The sequence below is a fragment of the Centroberyx affinis genome, unplaced genomic scaffold (assembly GCF_046629955.1).
Source record: "Centroberyx affinis isolate AG114_WGS23_722 - 3 ecotype Tasmania unplaced genomic scaffold, CSIRO-AGI_Caff_v1 ptg000819l_1, whole genome shotgun sequence".
Classification (NCBI taxonomy): domain Eukaryota; kingdom Metazoa; phylum Chordata; class Actinopteri; order Beryciformes; family Berycidae; genus Centroberyx; species Centroberyx affinis.
In genome coordinates this window covers 43,975-67,520 of record NW_027279421.1, presented here as the reverse complement: position 1 = coordinate 67,520, position 23,546 = coordinate 43,975, and the positions used below count along the sequence as shown (strand labels likewise).

General features: G+C 43.1%; 1 protein-coding gene across 4 annotated transcripts in view; it reads left to right on the top strand.

Annotated features, from left to right (window-relative positions):
* Positions 1-23,546, top strand: part of LOC139645071 (putative adenosylhomocysteinase 3) — a 54,825-nt gene that overhangs the window by 1,459 nt on the left and 29,820 nt on the right. Inside the window, exon 2 of one of the 4 annotated variants that reach the window (XM_071520672.1) lies at positions 11,773-11,778. The exons of 2 other annotated variants lie outside the window; for them this stretch is intronic. In XM_071520672.1, coding sequence (XP_071376773.1) covers positions 11,773-11,778 — 6 coding nt within the window. Of the gene's footprint in view, positions 1-2,979; positions 2,983-11,772; positions 11,779-23,546 lie in introns of all 4 variants that reach the window. One more of the 4 variants, XM_071520674.1, reaches the window with a different exon arrangement.

Below are 23,546 nucleotides of genomic sequence, written 5' to 3'. Positions count from 1 at the left end.
AGGATAGGTACTTAAGTAAAGGGAGTTTCTATCCTTATGGCTTACCTCAGAGGCTTCACACTTATTTAGCCTGGCCAGTCCTTGGCAAGCGAAGCCCCAAAACTGCTTGGCTGTGCCCTAACTGCATCTTATCTTTGCGGCATCTCTGAAAGTCCTGATCAGGACAGAGGCGGATAATAAGGACAAGGTTCAAGGAAAGAACTACTTTTGATAAGGCTGTTGGCGCTATGCTTTGAATCATAGTTATTGTAAACAGTTGAGTGATTTATAGCCTGTGATTACCATAGTGTAGTTTGTCAATGGTAGTGAGATTCATGAATTAATTTTAGATACGTGTCTGGTGTGATTCACCGTATCGTGATTCATTGACTTCCCCAAGGCACATTTTCTTAACTAGCCTAATACATTTGAAATGGCTTTAACTGTGTGTTGGTGTGTGTTGGCCTCTTTCACCCCGCCTGCAGTATCAATGCAAAATACTGGTTTGGTGTGTTTTCACTATGAAGCATTGGGATGGAAAACCAGTGGGTTTAGCCCACAGAAAGTGTTGGACACAAGTCTGATCACCCAACCCTGAATATAGATGACTTTTAAAACCAATTAGCCAATTGTCACCCTTAAAGAAAGGGAAAATAGTGACAGAACCAGCCCGGTGGGATGCCCTCATCATCCACACCCACAGACAATGATCCTATCCTGTTAGACGGCCCCTGAGGGGAACCCCGGCAGTAGGCCCATAGGGGCAGAACTGGATAGGACAGTGTGAGGATGGACTGCGACCCAGCTGCAGCACAGAGCAGATGGCTGTCCGTGCCTCTGATGGTCACAGCTAGCAGGCGTATGGAAGTCAGCCAGCAGTCAGGACCACTGGCTGCACAGGACGAACCGCATCACAGGAGCACAGCAGACCCAAACCTGCCCGATGGCAACAGCCACATCTGGATCATTGAGGAGACCAATTTCGCATGCAGGACCACGGTACATGCTGTATATAAATTTTGGCATAAAATAGATCAATATCTTCTAAAATATAGAGGAAGTAGTCTGTAAACGTGTAAATGTTTTATCAACTACAAATTTAAGTTACAGACTGTCCCTTTTCAGTAGTGTCAAAGTTTTCCTTTTGTACTATTAATCACCTTCTAAGAGTAGGTGTCACTTTTGTTAGGCTATCCACGATCTGAGCTGGCTCCCTGTGTACCAGAATAGAATGCAAATGTTCTATTTGAATGGGACCCGTTTTCCTCACTCTTGTTTATTTCTAATCGGGACAATGATCATTATATGATGCTTTCATGCTTTCATCAGTGCATTTTATTAATGATGACAATGATGTATTGGATATGCTTTCATTAGTGCATTTTATTAATGATGACAATGATATATTCAATGTAATCTATGTTAACCAAAGCTTGTGAAGTCCATTTTGATTTGATTTACAAGGGATCATTTTAAAGTAACGGGAAACTGCACTACATAGGGATCATTGTAATCAAATAGGGGTCATCTCTGCATTTTTAGGGTCAATGTTTCTTTTTCGTATATTGCAGAGAAACCGGTAAGTCTGAGTAATGGATAATATCACACAATAAAACCTTAGCTGTACATTGGACCAGAAATCCATCCATTATACTAATTTGAATACTCTGTGTTGTCTCTGCATTTGCCTGATCAACCAGTTTAGCGTATATCCACTGGGACAGAAGCTTGCCTCCAGCCTATTTATAGAACACAATGCACTGTGGGTCTTATGGCACGTTGCATTATGTATATAAGTCCATGGCCTGGCCTTCTGCATCTGCTGAATTCTGCTTGCCCAATGCAGTAAAGGGCAAGTGAAGCAGCAGAGCTGATGATGTGACTATGCAGACAGGCAGGCAGGAAGCACTGATGGCTGGCTGGCTGGCTGACTGGCTATCTTTTAATCCATGCCTTTATCATGTCACCACATGAGGAGATTAAAAGGCCAGCTCTCCACTGTAGGTGGACCCAGATGTAAGCTTTTTGACTGGGTGATGAGTTTCGATGTAACCCCTGGGGCTTGGCACGGATACCTCCAGCCTCTGGGAAGTCCAGGGTGATTCCTCCAGCTGAGCAGAGAGGGGGATTAGCAAAGGGCCCTGCAGGCCTAGTTAGGCCGGAGCGTAGCCACTGTTTGTGGCTGAGTGCTCAGGCTGTGTAGTGAAACTCATTTTAGTGTCAGACTGGGGCACTGAGTGGCCACCTGCCTTGTTGGCTGTGCTGACGACGGCTTCTTTCAAGTGGATAATTTAGCTCTGGGGCACGCTGAGCCGTTACGACACTCTTCTCCCAACCCATCATGTTGCTTACTTAAACAATTGTTCTCCATTGACATTTGGCAATGATTAAACCTGCTAACAGGTTTTAGGAAAACATAAATAGTGACATTTGGTAAAACTCCACAGAATGGGGTGTTAATGAGATCACCCCTCCCTGATGTAATGTTATGTCACTCACTAAGCTGGTGTTCCTGGTAGTGCTTGCTGGTTAACAGGCTTACAGTGGCTGCCTGTCTTGGGCATAGCTGTGTGTGGAAGAAGAGGTTCTGTACTCAAAAAGACATTTGGAGTTTAAAGGCTAAATTTAGCCTTTCAGCTACAAAAATTAGTGTTCTTAAACTGCCTTTTGTCATGAGGATAGTACGCCAAGGCTAAAGCAGTTTCTCCACTCCTTCTAACAGTACACACACAAAGCGTGACCACTTCTGATTTGCGTTGCTTCACTTTGTCAAAAGTCATCACTTGTGGCTGTTTCATTGGGTGTATTCTAGGGTCAAGCATCCAAGCAAACTCTGTTTTTTGTTTATGGAGACATATTTTGTATCGTTTTATCACTTCTTTCATTTCTTTTTGCCCAAATATAATCCATAAGTATATGTATGGAAATTGTGCTTTACTCTAACCGGCTAGCTAGCTAAGTGACTTCAGCGATTTGAACATGATGGGGTAGTTAGTCTAGCAAGTGAACATTAGTCTACTTATTGAGCTTAATGGAGTGAAAGTTAGCAGCTGAAGTACTTTGGGCTTCCTCCATTAATGTTACACTCCAGGAAGACCAACAATCTCCAGCTTTTTGCCCGAATGTGATTGGTTTCCCAATGTCTCATTTCTGTGACATGTTTGTCTGGGGTGGAAAGGTCGCTCTGCCGCTCACCTCTCTGCTCTGTGGCTTGTCACCGCTGTCATCTTCATTCGCGGTCAATGAGCATTCCTCTGCCCTTGACTTTCCTTGGCTACGAAGGAGGAGCGTGGCACTTGCCTTCCTCTGCATCCTTTCATTCATGAGTCACCTCGGAGATTGAGCTGGTCTGTGTGTGTGTGTGTGTGTGTATATACACACAGTGGTAATCGCATACAGTTCCCCAGGGGATCCTGTCTCCTCTCATCGGAGTCAAAATCGAGCAAGCCTTAATGACACCAGTGTCTCAACAGCCTTCGCCCATCTCTCCATCCCCTCCTCTTACTGTCCATCCATCATCCATCCATTCCTCTCCTCCCCTCCCTTCCTCCCCCATCCATCCATCAGCAGGCCTAGAAGGGCCTGTCTCCACATTCTATTTTTTCCTCGCTACTCGCAAAGATAGAAACTTTAATATTTGTTTGATGTCCCATTCTTGTCTCCTATTTCTCCCTTGGCAACATGGATAGTAACCCTTAGTTTGACTTATGTTACAAATTGCTCCATGATAGCAAGTGAAGTACTCTCCTCTGGATTCTTCCCAGGATTAATCAGAGTATCATTCAATAGAGTCAATGGCACCTGAGCACTGTCTGAAGTGATCAATGGGGGGGAAGAAACCTGTTGATATTTGCAATCAGACCTTAACCCAGGTCACTGTGGATTTCCTTCATACCTGTCTTTTCTGTCGTGTCACGATTTCAATTTGCGTGAATTTGACTTTGACTCGAGTGCTTAAGCCACCCCCCCCCCCCCCGTCAAGTTAGATCTGCGCTTGCTTTCTTCATAAACTTAGCCAGATCAGTGTAGTGTGACCTTGGCCCTAAAGATCAAGTCAAGGATCTCTGCCTGTTTTGTTTCCCTGTGTGTTTTTATGAAGACATCACTCAGCCCACAACCCTTAGCCGTTTCACCGCATGAGACAGATGAAAGTGCCTTCCAAGGCAAGCACACACACACTCGCACATGCACACATCCCTGGCTATGTGCGCTGACAGGGGGAATGTGGCACCATGGTGTGAAGTTTGTGGCTCACGAGGAATGCCATGAGAGGGAGCGAGAGAGAAAGTGGGGATAGGATCCAACTCCAATCGTCCCTCAACCTTTCTCCTGTTTTTTTGGTGGATGTTGTGCTCAGAGGGGAAAATGTCCCACACAGCTCAGTTAAGGTTGTCCTAATCCAGTCCCTTAACCTTTAGACCCTAACTTTTGGAGATCACAGAGGATTTTGGCGAAAGCTTTGCAGCTGCCACGCCATATCTCCACTTTGCTGAAGGACAAACCGACACTAGGATTTCTGCCAATCCTCTCAAATCTCCAAAAATTGTAGGTTTGTTGGAGGAATCTAAAGGGTTGAAAAAATTTTTTTTAAGTCATTACTACAGACCTAAAAAATAAATGTAAAAATTGTTCCACACATTTGAGCTAGTTGACGTATGCTCAATTGGACTAGCAAATAGTTGAGGAGAAGGTAGGCAGCAAGTAGAAAATTGCATTGACAAGACCCGATAAAACAATTGCTCCTCAAATATAATGCTGTTTTACTTTAAATATATTCTCAAATAAAACATTTTAATTACATTGTTTGCCACTTTTGCCACAGCTCAATAGACTAAGAGGCAAGAATCTTTTTAGGAGGAAATTGAGTGACATGCGTGTGCCTTTAAGTCCGTGCTGACCCTGTGGTAGAAACCAGACTGTTGCACACTGTTCAGTGTGCTGACAAGAGTTTCACATTGGTTATTGAGTCATCAGGGAACACGGCAAGTGGGTTTGAACATTGTCAGAGGTCACTGGCAGGGCCACCAGGGAACAGAGAGGATGAGTGAGAGACCAAGCCTCAGGGAAAGTGAAGAGGACAAAAGAGACGGAGAGAGGGAGGTTGTAGGTTAGCCTTGATAAACAAGCGGAGGAGCGCCTGGCCAGACCAGAGCAGGCCAGCTGAGGAAACCCAACCGTGAAGCTGTCACGCTTGGCTGAGGCTTCAAGAAGAGCCCCAGTTTCGCATGCATGTGATGTGATACACTAGATATTAACACTGCATGCTTGGTTAGTGCAGTATGGAGAAACTGGGGTGGATGGAGTTTCTACATATTTGTATGAGTGCATATATACAGATTTACAGGCAGTAGGACGGGCGTAATGAGTAGGGAGACTATCCTTCACCCATAAAGCTGAGGTTCAACCCCCCCCCCCCCCCCCCCCTGACAGATTTCAGTCGTGATGAGCTTCAAATTGGTGGGAATGCTGTTGTAAGATTTGGAACTTTTTGTGTCCCATCATTTTAGAGTTTTTCCAATTCCAGGAAAACTTACCAATCTCACTTTTTACTATCTTATGCTTAGTAGGCCACTTTCTCCACCTGTTCTCCTATAGCAGCACTGTTGATCTACCTGGGGATTCATACTAGTCTCATGGGGTCATCTGGGCTAGGTAGGTAGTGCACATCAGTTTTTTCTGTTTTCGGTTTCGGGGGAGTAGGATTCATTTCTGGCCATTTGAGCAGTTCTCAGCAGTTCCTAGTTTCAGTTTTAATACCTGTTAGTAATATGATAACTTATTGATCGCTGTAGGGAAATTTTCTTTTCGCTTTCCCCCTCCACAGAAAGGTCAGAGGTAGGGCTGCACGATATATCATTTCAGCATCGTCATCGCGATATGCACATGCGCAATAGTCACATGCAGGACGTGTGATGTCAAGTAAGGCAAATTAAGTCACACACATCATGCTACAACTTTTTTTGCTGCTTGATACAAAAGGAAAACTCGAACGGTTCTCATTTTCCATGACTAATCTACAAGAGAAGTCTGTCTGATATAACATAATTTACTCCGATTTAAGGGTTTGTTATAAGAGTAGTGTATGTTACCTTTCCAGCTCTCGCTGGTGTTGTGCTAGCCTATTTTAGCTTAGCCTGGCTCGTAGCTGGTAACAAGCTTTAGTCCGGACCAACTCTGCAGTGGAGAGCTGGCACTTAATTTCGGTACAGCAGCGAACATAATGCACGGCCTCTCGGTGACGTTCTAAGCTCTTTTCCGGCTAACTATGGTAACTTTACTTAGCATCCTGCAACTCATCTGGCTGCGGCTAAAAACACACTCACTTCCTACTACGTCACCCGCACAGGTTACCCACAAGGCCACCTTCTTAAAGGGGCAAGGTTTGATAGAGCTATTCAAGTAATTTGGTGAAAATTCCTGTATTTTTTCATATTGCAATATATATCGCAGAAAAAAAAATATTGCAATGTCAGTTTTTTCCAATATCGTGCAGCCCTAGTCAGAGGTCAAGATCGGCTACAGAACAGCCCCCAGGAAGCTGGTAGGGATTAAGTGTCTTGCTCAAGGACACTTCAGCAGGGCAGATGTTTGCCACTAGGTTGGCTTGAACTCCTGAAGTCCTGCACTTGAGGGGCACTGCCACACTTATTTGGATATCATAATATATAGAATAATTGCACGGTGAGCAACAAGGCAAGTTGAGTATTTGTCTTTACATTTTTGTAGCACTGGGGGAAATTTTCAAGCAGTGGGTGGGCAACACTGATGTAAGAATGTTGAGGAAACGCATGTAAACATGATGGGAAAGGAATGGAGAGCTGTTAATCTGGACTTGTTTTTATTTGAAGAGGAAAAAATGTGCTACTATGTAACCACACCAGGCAGAAGAACAAGAAATGTGTCCCAAAATAACTTCTCATAGGAACACAGTGGTGCTGTTGTGTAATTTGGCATTTCTTAGCTGCCTGTTACACTCATGGATGAGAGTGTATATTTGGCAAGCTTTGCCCTCAGTGCACTCGCGTTCTAGACAAGGGTTATCACTGTGTTTTTAATGGCTTCTGAATAACCCCCCCACCCCCCCATCTATCTTATCTTTCTGTTGTGCTCTCACTCCCTCCTCTTCCTCAATTTATTCTGTCGTTCCACTTTTAGCTTTGCTCCATCTCCTCTCTCTCTGTCTCTTCTGGCTCTGTTCACCTCATCTCACCCTTCTCTACAATACTCAGTGTTCTTGTTACAGTGGATCGGCAGGCTGCCTGAAATTGACCCAAACAAGCAAACCAACTGACCATGTGCTTGTGCTCGTGTGTGAGTCACAACCCCCAACACACCACTTCCTTTTTTTTTTTTTTTTAAATCCCTTTCTAGCTTTGTCACAGTCTCATTGTGTTCCGTTGAGGTGCTAGCACTCTCCCTCTGTCTTCTTGCAGTGTAAATCACAGCACTTTGCACCAGTTAGTTTCTCCCACCCGCTGACTGCCAGATAATGATGTCCTTATCTGTGCCCAGATGGGTTGTTCTAGCAGCTATTCTGCAGTTAGACTCTGGACCAAGGTAGCTTCAAATGCAAGGACCGGCTGATATCTAGATGTTATCAAATCATTCTCACCTGCAGAAGAGTTTTTCGAGTGATTAAGAAGCGGCTCGAGCGAAACTTGGAAGTTTTAACTTGGCATGGCATTAGGGAGAGCTATATCTTTGTGCTATCAATGCGTGTGAGCACACATGAACACACACACACACCAAACATGTAGGTTGGAGTGCCATTGAATGAGCTCGGGTAAGTTAAGTCAATATCAAGCAAAACTATTATATTAACTTCAATAAATTCAGCTGGAATTAGCCCATGTTCAAATGTTAATGCAATTTCCTAAATGTCAGTGCAATTTGGTCTTTGGCCAGCAGCTCTTGTAATGATCATATTAGGCCTTTCGTGACATTTCCAAACAATAGTTAATTAAGGTTACCTTGAAATTTGCAGGGTTGTGTAACTGCTCTGTGGTATTAAAAATGTTAAAAACCACAGTTCTAGACCTGTCAGCTCCTGAGTGTGATTTATGTCAGCTTTTGCGACTCGACTTCTGCTTCGATACTACTTTTCTACTGCCAGTATGGCTTCTGAGTATAAAATGTAAAGTATTGGCCACTACAGAGTACCAATCAGCTCCATATACTTTAAACTAATGGTCCAAGTCTATATCGTTTAGTAGAGTCAGTGGGCAAAAAGGGTTTAGATATAGGCCTGATCCATTTTTTCCCCCTTTAGAGATCTCTAACATCCCTCCTGAGGCAGAAAATCAAGTTGCTTTGCCCTGGTTTCTGGCATGTCCCTCTTGGTATTGGGTTTTAGTGTATATATGCTTCCCTGCTCCTGAGTATCCCACCCACGTATATCTGCATCTGTGACTCCACACACACTGTACTTGAGACTCCTTTCCTGCTTTGTCATCGCAGCTTGCTATCACTGAGCAAGCACGGCTCATTAGGTTACACATCGTCATTCCATCAATAGGCTTTTTGGACGCCTCAGGTTCTTAGAACGGTGAAATGAGCAGAATGCAGGGAACCGGAGAGCGATCATTTTTCCCGGAACCTGTGTGTTCTCGTGAAACCAGCATAGTGTGAAATTTTAAACCACTTGGTTTAGCTAGTGTTGAACAAGTGAGTGAGCACCACCCCAGCTGCTGTGTGTGTGTGTGTGTGTGTGGGGGTGTGTGTGTGTGGTGTGTCTATCCACTAGCCCACAGTGCTGAGTGAGTGTACATCAGGATCAGTAGACAGTACCAGTCATTAACACTGGACTCGCTTTGCCGCATGACGAGGAATGCAGCTCATACTCTGTGGCATCGCATGCGAACAAAGGACCGACATTGTGTTCAAAAAGTGCTGCCTCACAAAAGGCCCCTCTCATGTCCCCCACCCACATCCATCTGTCTGCCCTGCTTCCTATTAGTTAGCCCTATCCAGCAACCCCTGGCAGACAAAGACACCGGCTGTAACAGGTAATCCAGCGGCCTTGGAAGAGACCATTCTCCCAGTGCAGGGGGAGGGGGCCGGAGCCTCTGTCTTCATCAAGCTTTTCTGGAGCTGAGAACCAACACAGGGAATGCAGTATCCCAACAGCAGTGCCCTACCATCATGTTACATACAAGCCAAGCATGACCACTTCGCTTTGTGTTGCTTCGCTCTGTCAAAACTCGTTGTTTGTAGGGCTGCAAGTAACGATTATTTTCATTGTCGATTAATCTGTCGATTATTTTCTCGATTAATTGATTAGTTGTTTGGTCTATAAAATGGAGAAAAATGTCGATCAGTGTTCCAAAGCCCAAGAAGACGTCCTCAAATGTCTTGTTTTGTCCACAACCCAATGATATTCAGTTTACTGTCACAGAGGAATAAAGAAACCAGAAAATATTAACATTTAAGAAGCTGGAATCAGAGAATTTTGACTTATTTTTCTTAAAAAATTGCTCAAACCGATTAATCGATTATCAAAATAGGTAGCGATGAATTTGATAGTTGACAACTACTAATCGATTAATCGTTGCAGCTCTAGTTGTTTGCGTTTGTGAGCGTTTCATTTGATGTGTTCTGGGGTCAAGCTTTCAAGCAAATTTCCATTTGTTTAACATTATTTATTTAAGTAACCATATTCTGTTTTTTATCAGTACTTATATGATATAATCATCTGTGGAAAACAATCTTTGAAATCATGTTTTACTCTAGAGAGGTAGCTGCTATGTGGCTACAGCTATTTGGATGTGATGGGGTAACTAGGCTAGCAAGCTAACATTACTTGTTTAGCCTACCACAGCTAAACTTAGCAGCTGAAATATTTAAGCTACTTCAGGTAACGTTTTTCACCAGGACGACCAGTAATTTCTTCCATGCAATATTCTGTTTGCTTAGCCTATAAGCTGACAGAGATGGGTCATATAATTCAAGAAATCATGACACAGCTGTAATAATTCTCTATTTTGGCACCCATTCAAAGATAAAATGGAACTAGGAAAATAGAAATTTAATGACCGGGAGAATTTGAGAACTGGATTTCTGCCCGAATGTGATCTGTTCTTGTGCTGCGACCATCATGTTCATTTGCATAATACTTTTTCAACTTATTGCATCACGAGCCCGGTTTGCATTGCCACCTATCCCATCATGCCGTGCGCATTCACTCACTCGCTTTATATAGACAGTGAATAGAAGCAAGCTGTTTGCCTTATGTGTGGTGTGCAACTACCATGAGTTTAAGAAGCTTTGTCCAACACCACTGACTAAATGTTCCCCTTCTCAGCCTTGACTTCTATTGGCAGCATCTGTCTGGGTGCTAATACTCTGTATCTTCCAGTTGTAGCTTGCTAGTTTTTAACTGTGAAATCCCAGACATTACTAGTTTTTGTTCATCAGCGTACACAGTGATCTAGAGCTTTTGTCAAGGGGATTTAAAAAAGCTGCATCCAGGCCAACAACGCATACACTGATGTGACAGAGACATCTTTTTCTCTCCTCTCCTAATGGATCTAATGGAGAATCGTTTCACACTCCTAATTAAACATAGATCATTGAACACATAATGGTTTCATCTAAAAAAGGACTAGCACCACCCCCGTCTATGTGCCTTTTGCATAATTATACCTTCCCCAGGGAGAGAAAAGGCTATTTTTGGCAATGCTGGGGAAAAACACAAACACACAGTTCCACAATCCTAAAATGGACCTCTCTGTTTCTGACTCTTTTGTTGGTGTTAAATAATCTTAGGTCCTAATATTGTTTTGTCTTGTCGTCTTATGGAGGGATTCAGGGTTTCATTCAGCTTAATGACTGACAGTCAATGACAGTTAACAGTCCGCTTTTTTTTTTGATTCAGTGTGTAAGGATTTATCGACTCTTCAGAGCTTGAGTGGTAGAAAAGCATCCGGGTTGTGATGCAGATGGATGAATGGATGGATAGACAGATGGGTGAATGAATGGATGCATAGATACTGCTGCCGACTATGTTGAAACTACACACAAGCCACAGTATTGTCCTTCTATCACTGGATCAAATACCATGGGTTATGAGAGTGTGTGTGTGGCCTTTATAGGGTCTGTGTCATAGTTCATGTTGATGTTTTCTTCCAAGTTTGAGGACAGTAGCCTATAGAAAGCAATAGATTTCTATGATCTGATCAATAGTGATGGTGATTGGTATGCTGTCAGTCTGAATGAAGGTCATTTGATCAGAATGATTGAATTCTCTCCCCGAGCCTCGGGGCTCCCAACTGTGCCCTTGTTTGGTTTATACAGGAAAGAGGACCCTGCTGCACAACTGTAGAGTGTGTGTGTGTGTGTGTGTGTGTGTATGTGTGTGTGTGTGGGATTGAGATAAACACTGTTCACTGCTCAGTAATAGGTAGGCTAGTTGAGGATAATAAGCTAGTGGGATTCTCAGTTGTAATTTGGGAAAACCACCTAGATGACCACATTGGGTTGGAAAAATGTGTAAAATGTCTAATAAAATATTTAAATAGTCTGATTTGCCAATTGTGTGTTTCACTGAGAGTGTACAATTGAACATTTCAGTTATTAAAAGGTGTTTGCACTTACAAGAAAATCAGAAGTCCGATGAAAGCTTTAGCTTGTCCTTGAAGGACATGAGAAGTCTGCAGTCTTGGCTCTCTCCCTCCATTCCAGCAGGAGATTAGAGAGGAGAGGCATGTAAAGGAGAGAAAAGTAAATCACGGGGAAAAAAAAGTTAAAGAAAGCCCTGAGTGTGTGTTGGCTGTACTCTTCTCCCTCTCTGTTAAGAAGCAGGTATAGGGTTTAATCCTTCACTAAGCCCCGTCATTCATTGCCTGTTCTCCTCCAGGATCGCTGTCCCTGGGTTTTACAGTGACAGTCAGGCCGTACCAAAAGCCCATGGACTGCGGTCGGCGCTGACTGTAGATAGCCCTACATACATCCCATGGTTTTGTAGCAGCATTCTGGGCTGCATGGTGGCCCAGGTGCCGAATAGGGCAGCAAGATATTGACTAAAAATCTAAATTGCGATCATTTGACAGAATATTGCAATTGCAGTTTAAACTGTGATTCATACGGTCACAAGTTTTTCTTGTCATAAATTTCAAGAAAAGTGATTTTGATGTCAGTGTGCAGGATTTACTGAGTTTGAGTATGATGAAAGGTTTCGATTCATGGACCAAAGATTCCCTGAAATCCTGTTTGGACGCTACTCTCTCTTGAGCAATTAACTGCAGCCTCTGCGATTTGGAAATTGCATAAATTGATATTGCAATTTAAAAAAAAAAAAAAATTTGGATTAATTGTTCAGCTCTATTGCTGAAAGGTCGTAGGTTTTATAGCCAGTGTGTGAAGCAGCAGCTACTTGTGCTTTTTGCCCTGCTTTTTTGCATGTGCATCTGTAAGTTCTTTGACATTGTCTAGGCTGAGGCAGGATGTAGGGTTGAGGGTGAAAGAGCGCTGGTTGACTGCTTCTGGTGCTACTGGTGGCAAGGCTGCACTATAGTGGAGCGCTGTGTTGGCATCAAGCCTCTGGGGTTATTATATATGTGTGTCTATATGTGTGTGAGCACGTGTTAGGCTGCTGGTGTGGGCTCAGTAGCTGTCAAGTATATGCATGCTAATGGCTGTGCGTGAGCGCGCATGACTCATGACTGTGTGTGTGTGTGTGTCATTATTTACAGTCCGAGCACTTGTCTGTGTATATAAATCAGCAGGAGGATTCTTACATCACAGCCACCCTCAGGGCAGCGTGCTGCACTCTGACACACACACACAGCACCTCACGCAAGCCGCTTCCTCCTTCCTCTTTGGTCTATTGGTCAAAGCCCTCGGAAACCCTCTACTATTGGATGAGAGGTGGGTAGCTGAGCCGCCATTGGAGCTGCCACCTTCCTTCCTTTTTAGGATTCTCTGCAGCAGCATTTCTTGTTCTCACACTCTAATGCTCTTTCTCTCTCTCTCTGTTCAGACAGACATAGACCTGCTGTACCCTCTTGTCTCTCATTTCTGCTTTATTGAATAAAAACACTTTGTCCTATGGTTTGCCTCAGCCTTATACATTCATCTAAGCAAGTGGTGGGACATGGCGCTGCATTGACTTTACTATGGAAACAGCCTGTCAAGGTCATAACAGCAGGCTCCCATTTTTCTCCCACCTACACTCATAGATTTGGTCATGCAGTAAAATATACACAGAGGCTACAGGCAACATCGAGAGCCATCCATCAACGATCTGTACATGCATGTGTGTATCTTTTGTGTATGTGTTTTTGTTTCTTTTGTGTTGAAATTTGAAATGAATCAGAGTATTAGCTACATTTTATTCTACTGTAGTAAACACAGATGAGACAACTTGCCCATCACAATTTCACAAGCTCACATTTTTAAATTGTTTACATTCTAGCAAGCCAATGCTAGAAAGACTTGTGGCTCAGAAATAAATGTCATACGTTGTTGTCATTGAGCTTTTCATATCATGGTTGTGTCGAATCGTGAACCCCATATGGCGTATTGAATCGTATTGTGAGATAAGCATATCGTCCCATCCCTATTATCTGTACATGCTCACTGCTGTGGTGCCGGAGCTTAACAACTGCATTTTACATTTTAGGCACAGAGCAGTTTCTCTAACGGCCAGGCCTCCCTGCCAGAGCTGTTCGCCTCTCTGTGTGTCTGTCCAGCAGTGTTCAGTGTCTGTCTTGTGCCTGGACTTCAGGATTTGCCATTGGTCATACAGTGTTTTCCCCAAGCACTGGCTGCCAGCCAGATAGCCGATTACCGACTCCTTTCCAGATGGCTACATTTTAAATGGTAAATTTAGTTTTTGATGCAGGATATTCTCCTGAATCCGATTACAGTGTTGATGTTATGAGCCTTGTAGTCACGCATTGGAAAGACCTGTCTTAACACTGTTTCACTTCACACCATTTCAATGCTGTGCCAGCGCAGGAGAAAGGAGCTCCTGTTGCTGCTGTTGCATCTTATCCAATCTGACCCTGCCTCTCAATGTGAAAACAAAAACACAACACATGATTCTATGCTCCACATAGCTCGCATGTGTTTGTAGTAACTTGCAGTAACTTGACACTTGACCCTCAAATTGCCAGTGACGTGCAAAATTGCCCAACAATCAGACATGACGTGTATACACATTGTCCCTGCTTGCCAGACTGGACTCGACACACTGTGCTGACAGTTGGCAAGGATGATAAATTAATCGATAGCTCACGACTGGCTTGAAATTAGCATCACAGTTGAGGTGCACTGTCTGCCTAATGCACGGAGAGTCCGCCTTTTGTTGAGGTCTTACATAACATGATGTTAACTCATATATTGCATTGAAACTGTATATGAGTTGAATAATCTCAGGAAATGTTTGTCTTCTAAAAAATAGTCCTGATTTGAAATAATACAAGACATAGCAATAACTGAAAATAGAATGCATAGGCTACATTTATAGTCTACATTTTAGTGATCGTAGTAAAGTATCAGAACTAAAATCAAAAAGTACCAAAACTAGAAAGTAAGCCATGCAGTTTTGCAATGTGTTATTGAAGAAGTTAAGACATGCATTTTTAACAGAATCAAGGTCTCAGAGTGTATGTAAAGATGCCAAAATAGAGCATTTTTGTCCAAAAAAAAGAAAAACAAAACCATTCACCAGACGAGCATGACACTGCTTCTTTGGCTGGCTACTCAATATCCTTGTGGAAAACACTGGTCATAGAACATCTTGCGTACGGTTAAGCCCTGAAACCAGCCCAACGGTTACACAAACAAGAAATCAAAACATTGTTGCTCTTGTGTCACATTGGAGCCAACTGTAATCCAGTGGCAGCATGGCCTAGGGGTCGGACAGACCGTCCCATACCCGTAATAAGTTCGATCCCCACAACAGCCAGTGTGTCCATCAACAGCGGGGTATTCTGTCAAAGTGCCCCTGAGCAACACCCCTACCTGCTCAGCCATTGTAACGTCAGCTAAATATCTTGAATATACAAATGTAGCCTAATGTAAATGCTCTGTATTTGACCCTGTGTTTTGACCTCAATGTGGAGGGAGACGAGCGAGAAGATGGATTTCAAAGGAGTATCACAAAAAACAGAAAACTGTTTTTTCTTAAGGGTTTTACAGCACAGCCTTTACTTTTTCATCGGTTGGTATCTCTGTGAGGTGAATCGGAGGGCACCGTATCCCAGGCTATCTGGGATAATGTTTGATCCAGCATCACTTAGGGAGGGAGGGAGCTAGCGAAAGAGAGAGAGAGAGGGGAGCGGGTAGAAAGAGACGGAGAGAGAAAGAAAGGAAAAAATGGAGGTGGAGCAGCTCAATGAAAAAGGAGGCACCTCTCTGTCTGCTGAGGTTTATTTTGGTTTTTCTTCTACACAAGCACAATGGTAATCCAGGAATAGCACATGAAAGCATTAAAAACATGTCCACAGCTGTTTCATGTGTTTTTTATTGAAGAATATGCGCATTTAAAAAAACAGAACAATAAAATGTGGTCTCTCTCTCCTGCTCTCCTTCCCTCCTCTCCACTCTACATTAAGTTGCATAAGGAGGAGAGTCGTGGCAGTAGGAAGGGAGGAAGGAGAGAAGGAGGGAGGAAAGGAAAGTAGCAAGGCAAGAGAATGAAATGGAAGCAGAAGAAAGCATGAATGAGTGCATGTCCTCGACCAAGTGGTGTGCGTGGGCGATCTGAAAGAACAGACTTCCGCTGCTTTCACCACTAGCCTCTCATGTAGGCCTGAATGTTTGGTACACAAAAGGACATCCGCCACTTTAAGAGCCAAGGCCGGTTGTACAGGTAAAATTAGTTGTCATGACGACATGCACATCGTGACAGCTCCGTGCGGCAAATGTATTCTTTGTACCAACCTTGTGATTATGGAATGAAACGGTGCTAATACCTATTGGGGCTTATTGAGACATTTTGTTGTGGTTGCCTAATTGGTCAAGAAACCCCACCTCACCCCTGAGGACTCCTTTTAAGCTACACAGTGCAGAGAACGTGTGTGTGTGTGTGTGTGTGTTTGAGTGCTTGCATGTACGTATATGTGAATGTGAGGAGCTCCATTCCAAAATGACACATCAACCATTTAGAAAAACCACATGCTGTGCTCATATAAAATGACTGACAGCACAAAATTAAAAGTAATTGTACTTCTTTTTGAAACCTAGTAGGTAACTTAAGTCCTAGCTTGACTAAACAATACTTCTTTAACAGACTTACCCCTCCTTATTTTAGAGATTTTCATAGATAAACTTCAGGTGCTAATTGATTTTTCCAAATATTGTATTTTGCGTTCACAATGATTTTGTTTCTACCTTTCTCGGCAGACAGGTATCCCTCTCATTCTTTTCACTTCTCCCTCAGTGGATTTTGTAGATTTGCAGGCCTGTAATTCTTCCCTCACTTATTCCCAGATTGGGGACAGACTGGCAGACGCACTTTTAGGATTTAGCTTTGAGGATATTTCCAGACATTTGTTAAGCCGTTAACAGGACGTGTGCCTCTCCCCTCTCTCTGTACTGAATCTTTTCATCACCGCCATCACTCACTTTTTCAGACATACACCATACACACATAGAGCTATTAAAAGCCCATCGGCCCTTTGATTTGAGAGTGCTCATCCTTGCACTCAACCCGTCTGATCTTCTCTGCCTGTGTCCCCTCCATTTATATAGCTTTGTTAGTCATCATCAGCCATTATGCTGCTGTTTATCATTGCATAAAAAACTTGGCCTGATACCCAGTCACGCACTTTGATAAATAGGTGGGGAATTGAGGCCAGCCGCTGACGACATGTTGGTAAATTTTGGCTGTGGCTAGCAGGTTTGTGTACTGTACCAGCCACTTTGGCAGGTAACTAGCCATCATGTGGTGGTAATTTTCCTTTCTGAAAATCTTGTTGACTGGTATAATAATGGATGCACCAGGCACTGTGGCAGTTTGAAAATCTTTCACCTAGGAGTACACACAGCTACATGGTTTCAAAGCTTCATCTCTTTTGGTCCCAAGACGGATTTTTCTTTGCTGTTTTAGGATTTCACTGGGATCTTCAAAATCACTTACAAGGCTGATAAAATGATTGAGAATCCTGTAGTGCAGCATTTCCCAATCTATTCCCTCTCAGGACTAGAAATTGTTTGTTTGTCTTGGCGACCACCTTGTACAGAACAGCTTATATTAATACGATTTATTGCATTTACTGCATTAATACCAGAAACTTAGTGATATCTGTGTGAGATAACCAGCCCAGCTCAGGTACCAGGATTAGCCTACTTTAATTGCCATATTATATATGCAGCAGCAGGCAGGGTGACCTAGTGGTTAGAGAGACTGTCCTTCGACCGCAGGACCTAATTTGAAACTACTGAAGTGTCCTTGAACAAAACAATGAATCCCTCGCAGCTCGAGGGATGCTGCTCTGTAGATGACCCTGTGCTCTGACCGTTCCCTGGAGAGAAGCAACTGAAAACAGAATTTCCCTATTGGGCTTAAAGTATCGCATTGTTATTCATTTCAGTAGGATTTTTTTTTCCTTTGCATCTCCCTCTGAGACACAAACATGCACGTATTTCACCAGAAGGGCCGGAGAATGGGGACAGGCAGGATGGACGTGAGCAGATAGGGGTTCACTGCCTTGCTCTAGGGGGATCTAACCTGCGACTTGCTGGTTACAGGACAGTCTCTCTAACCATCAGGCCAGCCTTCCACCCCCACTGCTATATTGTATAACGTCTGTCTGGATAGAAAGCGTATCACGAGTCTAACCGGGTTGCTCGGTGCCAACGCAATCATCCCCCTCCTTACTGATATAGACTTTGTGTCTGTCTGGTAATTTGAGATTTCCCGGCTGGTGCTATCTTCCCAGAACGGAGGGAGTAACTCAGGCAGGTGTTGACACAACACTGTAAATGCTGTAGTATCCACTCATGTTTGCAGTCAACAGGATATGACATTCAGATGGGTCACTGTCATGTTGTCTTTGTTTTTGGTCCAACGCAGCTGACTGAGATTTCAGGCTGTGTGCCGTTTGGTTTTGCCGTCTGATTCAGCATACAGAGAGGGGTCTCGTCTCTTTTCCAACACATTAACACCATGCGGTAAATTGAAATTGAAAACTAATTTCATTAAGCAATAGAATAAATTGTTTTCTCGTTATCATTTATACACGCCTTCTGCTGTTCTAAATAGAGTTGGACCATGCTGAACTGATGTCCTCAGTAAAAATGTCTATAAATGAGAAAAAGACTTGAAACTTTTGAAGCTCTTCGATACCATTTGTTGCTTTAAAATCAAAAAACGTCTCTTTTAGGAACATCTAGGCTATATATCAGTCGGTCTCTTCTACTGTCTGCTCTGTGGTCATAAGCAACCGTAACTAGAAACATTAGTGTCTGTTAAATTAAAATGAATTTTCATACCAAAAACAGAATGATACAGATAGATGTTGCTTTTCAATACCCCGGCTTGGCACACACACCCAGGTGGTGTGTGATGTGTGTGTTCCCTGGCTGGAGCTCAGGTGCGTTGCCAGAGACAGTAGATGGGTTCCCCCAGAGGGGAGCAGCAGTGAGGGGGGTAAACAACGAGCCAGCCGACGGCCCCGATGGAGAACACTTCCTGCTTTAGTTCCTTATTTCTCTCTCTGGGTCTCTTTGCGAGGCCCTTGGGTCAGGTCTCTGCTGGCCTAGCCTAGTTTGCCTCCAGCTTATCTCTCTTCATAGATTTAGATAGACAGGCAGAGAGACAGACCGACAGGCTGGCGGAGAGCTGTAGACGGATATCTTTAGGCCGACGACATGAAGTGTTAGGTCAGGTCTCAACTAGCTGGCTAAATTGGTCTTCATAAAAAGATACAGACAAACACAAATAGTCAGATAGCCAGATATGTTCTACCCGGTAATTCATGTCATAAATCTGTAGTATAGTGTGCTTCCCCAGGTCCTGTACTCCCTCATTGATGTAAAATGTTAACGACTTTAAAAATGGACAGTCATAATTTAGTTCTGTGCTAAATTAGCTCTACAAAAGTGTATCTTTTACTATAGCCCCTTTCATACACGCAGCCTGTTCCATCAATGTGACGGTGCGTGACAATGTGAAAAAATACACAGACCGAACAAGCACACCGTTAGGAGGGGAATACAAACAGGCTAGAGCTTTACTTTTTTTAAGGAAAATATGGAATTGGACAGATGGTGAAATCAGAGAGATCAAAGATTAAACTGCAGAGACTCCGGCGGTTAAACGTAATTTCCGGGAGATGACAACAGCAGAATGTAACAGTATGGCCAGTGCTGTGTGAATGGCAGCGTTACGTTACAAAGGTGGAACAGCATGACTTGTGGGAACAACACAAACTGCTACCATTACCACCACACTCAATCTGGCACTTTGACGGGTTTCATGTGTGAAAGGGGCTTATGATTTATTGTGCTGTGAATATCAGCAATCACAACTTGCGTCACCTGTAGTGATTTAAGTGTGGTAGCTACAGCACAATGCTCTGAAGTGGAAAAGCAGTGTGTGTGTCATGTTGAATGTCCCAGCTTCCTGCTTGTTCAAACCGGGTTCAATAGAAAAAGCCTTACTCATAAAGAGGAATGCATCAGAACCCACGTCTGTAAGCAGAGTTGCCTCATTCAGGGACACGCACACACACACACACACATACACACACAGTCAGACGTAATTTAGAGTAGGCTTCATTTCACTGTACATGCGTCTCAGTATCTCTGGCACAAACACAAACAAATAGTTTCTCACACCCAGTTTCCTCCCTGTGGACAATGGTTCTTTGGTTCAGCGTTGTGGGGGTGAAGAGGTTATGAATGGCCTGGCCCACACCGGTCTGTGGCAGCTCTTTGAGGAGGGGTAGAAACAGTAGATAACTGTCTAGGGGTTAACGGATGAATGTTTGGCTAGCATTTTGTCAAGTCAGGGTATACATTATGGATGAAGGTGTTGGATTAAACTGGTAGCCCATGATGGTCACAGGCTGAGGCGATGAGAAATGAGACGTTTTTGTGGGAGTGTTTAAAAACGATTTAATGAGAGATGGGACTTGTTCCTGTTCCTTTATTGTCCTCAGTTCACATGAGACTTTCTTCCCTCATTCCTGCTGCGCCGGGGAGTAAGTGAGCGTGTCAACAACAACTTTCTCTGGGTGATTCTCTCACCCCTATGTGCCTCTCTGTCTCTCCCTCAGGGTTTCTCCACTCAGTAAACATGGCAATCTGTGAATGAGCCATATAGGCACGGTCCATAGGCTCTAGTCCTGTAGAATATTCATTTATCTTAGTAATATAGGCAGCAGGATGGGAAATGAACCCCAGCCACCAGTTACATGCTGGTAAATTTTGGATACAGCTGGCAAATTTGTCTAATTTACAAGCTGCTTTTGTCAAGTAACCAACCATCATCTGGAGGTTGTGTTCTAATATAAATGTCATAGTTGGCTCTGGTAAAATAGTGAAATTGGCCTGTGAATACATCTGCCATGGTGGCCTATTTCCTGTATTTTTTTCTTTTCTGATTGCCATAAGCTACACAGATGGATAGTTGAACAGCATGACTAGGGATTTCTCTTTGAGATTATATGCCTCATCAGCATAAAAAATAAACTTCTGCAAGCAAGGATGGTGTTTATCTTATTGCGGTGCAAGGTTATCACACAAAAATTGACTAGGAGTGTTGAAAAGAGCTTCTCATGAGGCTTAAGCTCCCTGTTGATGACACGTTTCCATGTGTGGGGCTGGAGAGAGGACCTCGGTCCCAGCTGGCAGCTGAAGAGGCCCGGGGTTGTGTTGCTGCAATGGCCTCTGCCTCGTCCCACGACCCAGTGTGTTTGGTTAGTATCAGGGTCTGTGCACTGCGCTGGAAACGTATAGAAAATACATTTTTCCAGTCTTGAATAACGGGGGGCATGTAAAAGTATGGGGGGAGGGGGGATTTAAATACTCATACATGGAAATGACTACACATTTTGTATTGTTGTAGACCTGCTGTCATGTCACATTTTTATACGATTTGTTGTAAAGCACAATCCTCAACTATAGATTGATCTGGCCTAGTTGACAGGCATATTGCCAAACCATTATCATTCAGAATACATCATCTTGATTATTGACCAAATTCTTCAGATCCAGTGAAGAAATCAGGGTCTTGAAAGTAGAGAATTTTCTAATGAAAAATATGTAGGAACCCTGTAGGGTAGACTGAAGACAGCAAGGCTATATGGATGATAAAGTATGTTTGTACTGTTATCTCCATATGTGTCTTTGGCAGACTAGACCAGCTTGTACCCTACAGCTGAGTACACACGCATGCACACACACAGGCTGTGGCGTCATAAAACAGAGCACAGTGTCCTGATGGAGTCTCCATGATTTGCATACAAGATTAAAATATCACTCATACTCACTGGCTGATATAATTCCTTCCTGGTGTACGCACTCACACACTCACACTCACACTCTCTCACACACACACACACACTTAGCACACACACACACACACTTAGCAGACACAATGTTTAATCAGGCAGTTTAGTGTATTTGCGCTGCTAAGTGGTGGAAAACAAAACAAAGAAGAGCGGAAAGAAAAAATACATATTTTTTCAGGTGAGATAATAAATTCCAAGGGTATTGCTTACAAAAAATAAAGAAAGAGGTAAAAATAAGTAAAAGGAAATCAAGATGACCAGCAAAGACACTGAACTAGATAACCGAAATGGGAGTGCTAAGTGACTGTGAGCGTGCCTCATCACTGAGAGGAAGAGTGTCATCCTTGGAGTTTTGCAATCGATGGTTAGATGGTTGGCTGATTTGCTGCTCCATTTAGCATGGGCTTAGATACAATGGGGTTTTTAGGGAGGTGATTTTAAGTTTTGATTAACCATGTAAAACACAACGATAAAATACAGAAAGAAGTACGGGATGGATTGCAAATGACATCGAGTAGATGAGAGAGATGAAAAGCAAAGTCACCACTGATTTGGGTTTCAAACAGTATACCATTCTTAATTTTGACAACTTCCAATTGTTTCTAATGAGAACTTACTGTTCTTCTTGTATATGGGCGTTTGTACTGAGCGAATTGATTAATTGTGTGGTTTGCATGCAACATAAATTTTAGACTGAAAGTAATTTACCCTTTTGCACAGTGAAATCTACTTTTATTCAACAAAAAACATGATATACCTGATACCTGAGAGGTATCATTTGAAATATCCTGCATCAAATGTGAAGTTATCAGAACCAGCATAGACACTGAAACATTTCCACCAATCCCCTGCCCCGTAGTTATATTTTGTCCGGAGCCTGCGTCCCTGTCGAGCCTAGCTCTTCAATTTATTCTGTTAGGCAGCCAATTCCCTGTCCTCTCATTGACTTTCTACTGCTGCCCTTTGGAACCTGCCCATCACTACTCTGTTTACAAATGGTGTGTACGTGTGGTGGTGTGTGTGTGTGTGTGGTGGTGTGTGTGTATGTAGAAGAGTAAGATGGTTACTGTCGAGGGAGGTGCTCTCGAGCAAGGCACTCTGCTCCCCAACAGTTTTAGTGGAGCTGCTCATGGGTCAACATCAGAAGACTGTAGTTGTATGGGTCAGTTCCCAGGTGTTAATTTGTGTAACCGTGTGGGTGTGAAGCAGAGTGTTGCTGGGGAAAAAAACAGGCATGCTCAGTCAACCTTCCCTGGTTAAGTAAACGTAAACCAAGAAAACGCATGTGACATAGGGCCTACACTCTCCCGGTTACAAATGTGTTTGTGTTGGAGTGAGTGTTCCTGTTGGCTCATCCATCAATGACTTCACTGAGGAGTGCTCTGTTATTTTTTTCCCTAACACACACACTGACACACAAACACACACACCAAAGTTCAGCTCTGGTGCATTCATTATCTGAAAGGTCAAGCTATTGGTGTAGTCATTGACCGTTTAAATGATCATGTGGAAGAATCCTTCACTGTTTATGTTTGACAATAAACATGGAGAGATTTATTGAAGCAGGAAGTGCTGTATACTGTTGTGGGTTTTTTGCGCAAAATGTTTAGCAGATTTTGCTATGTAAAGTGGAACAACAACCCTGCAAATTTTCCATATTCTTAGACAATGTATGAGTTTACAGTATTTCATTTAGCCTATCTGGCAGAAACTTGGAAAGATCTTGATTAAACAACCAATTTATTCAGAATAATCTGGAGATCCAAAATTCAAAAGCCACTTTGATTAGTTTAGTAGTCAAATTGCTTTGTAGAATTGAAAGGGACTGTTGTTTTACCTGCCAAAGTGTCTGGTGGAACTGAGAAACTCATCGGCCACAACTGAGATTTTACCAGCATTCGGCTTGCAGGTGGTGGCTGTTGTTGATTTCCCATCTAGTTGTTTGGGTGTGTTTGTTTTTATTTCCCACTCCACCCTCAGTTTCAGTTAGATCTAAGGTCATTTTAATACAAAAGACTGCGTGCCACCTCTGTGCCATTGGAGATTCATGTTACACACACAAACACAATCATAGCTGCAACCAAATCCACCTCCTTCGCATTGCGG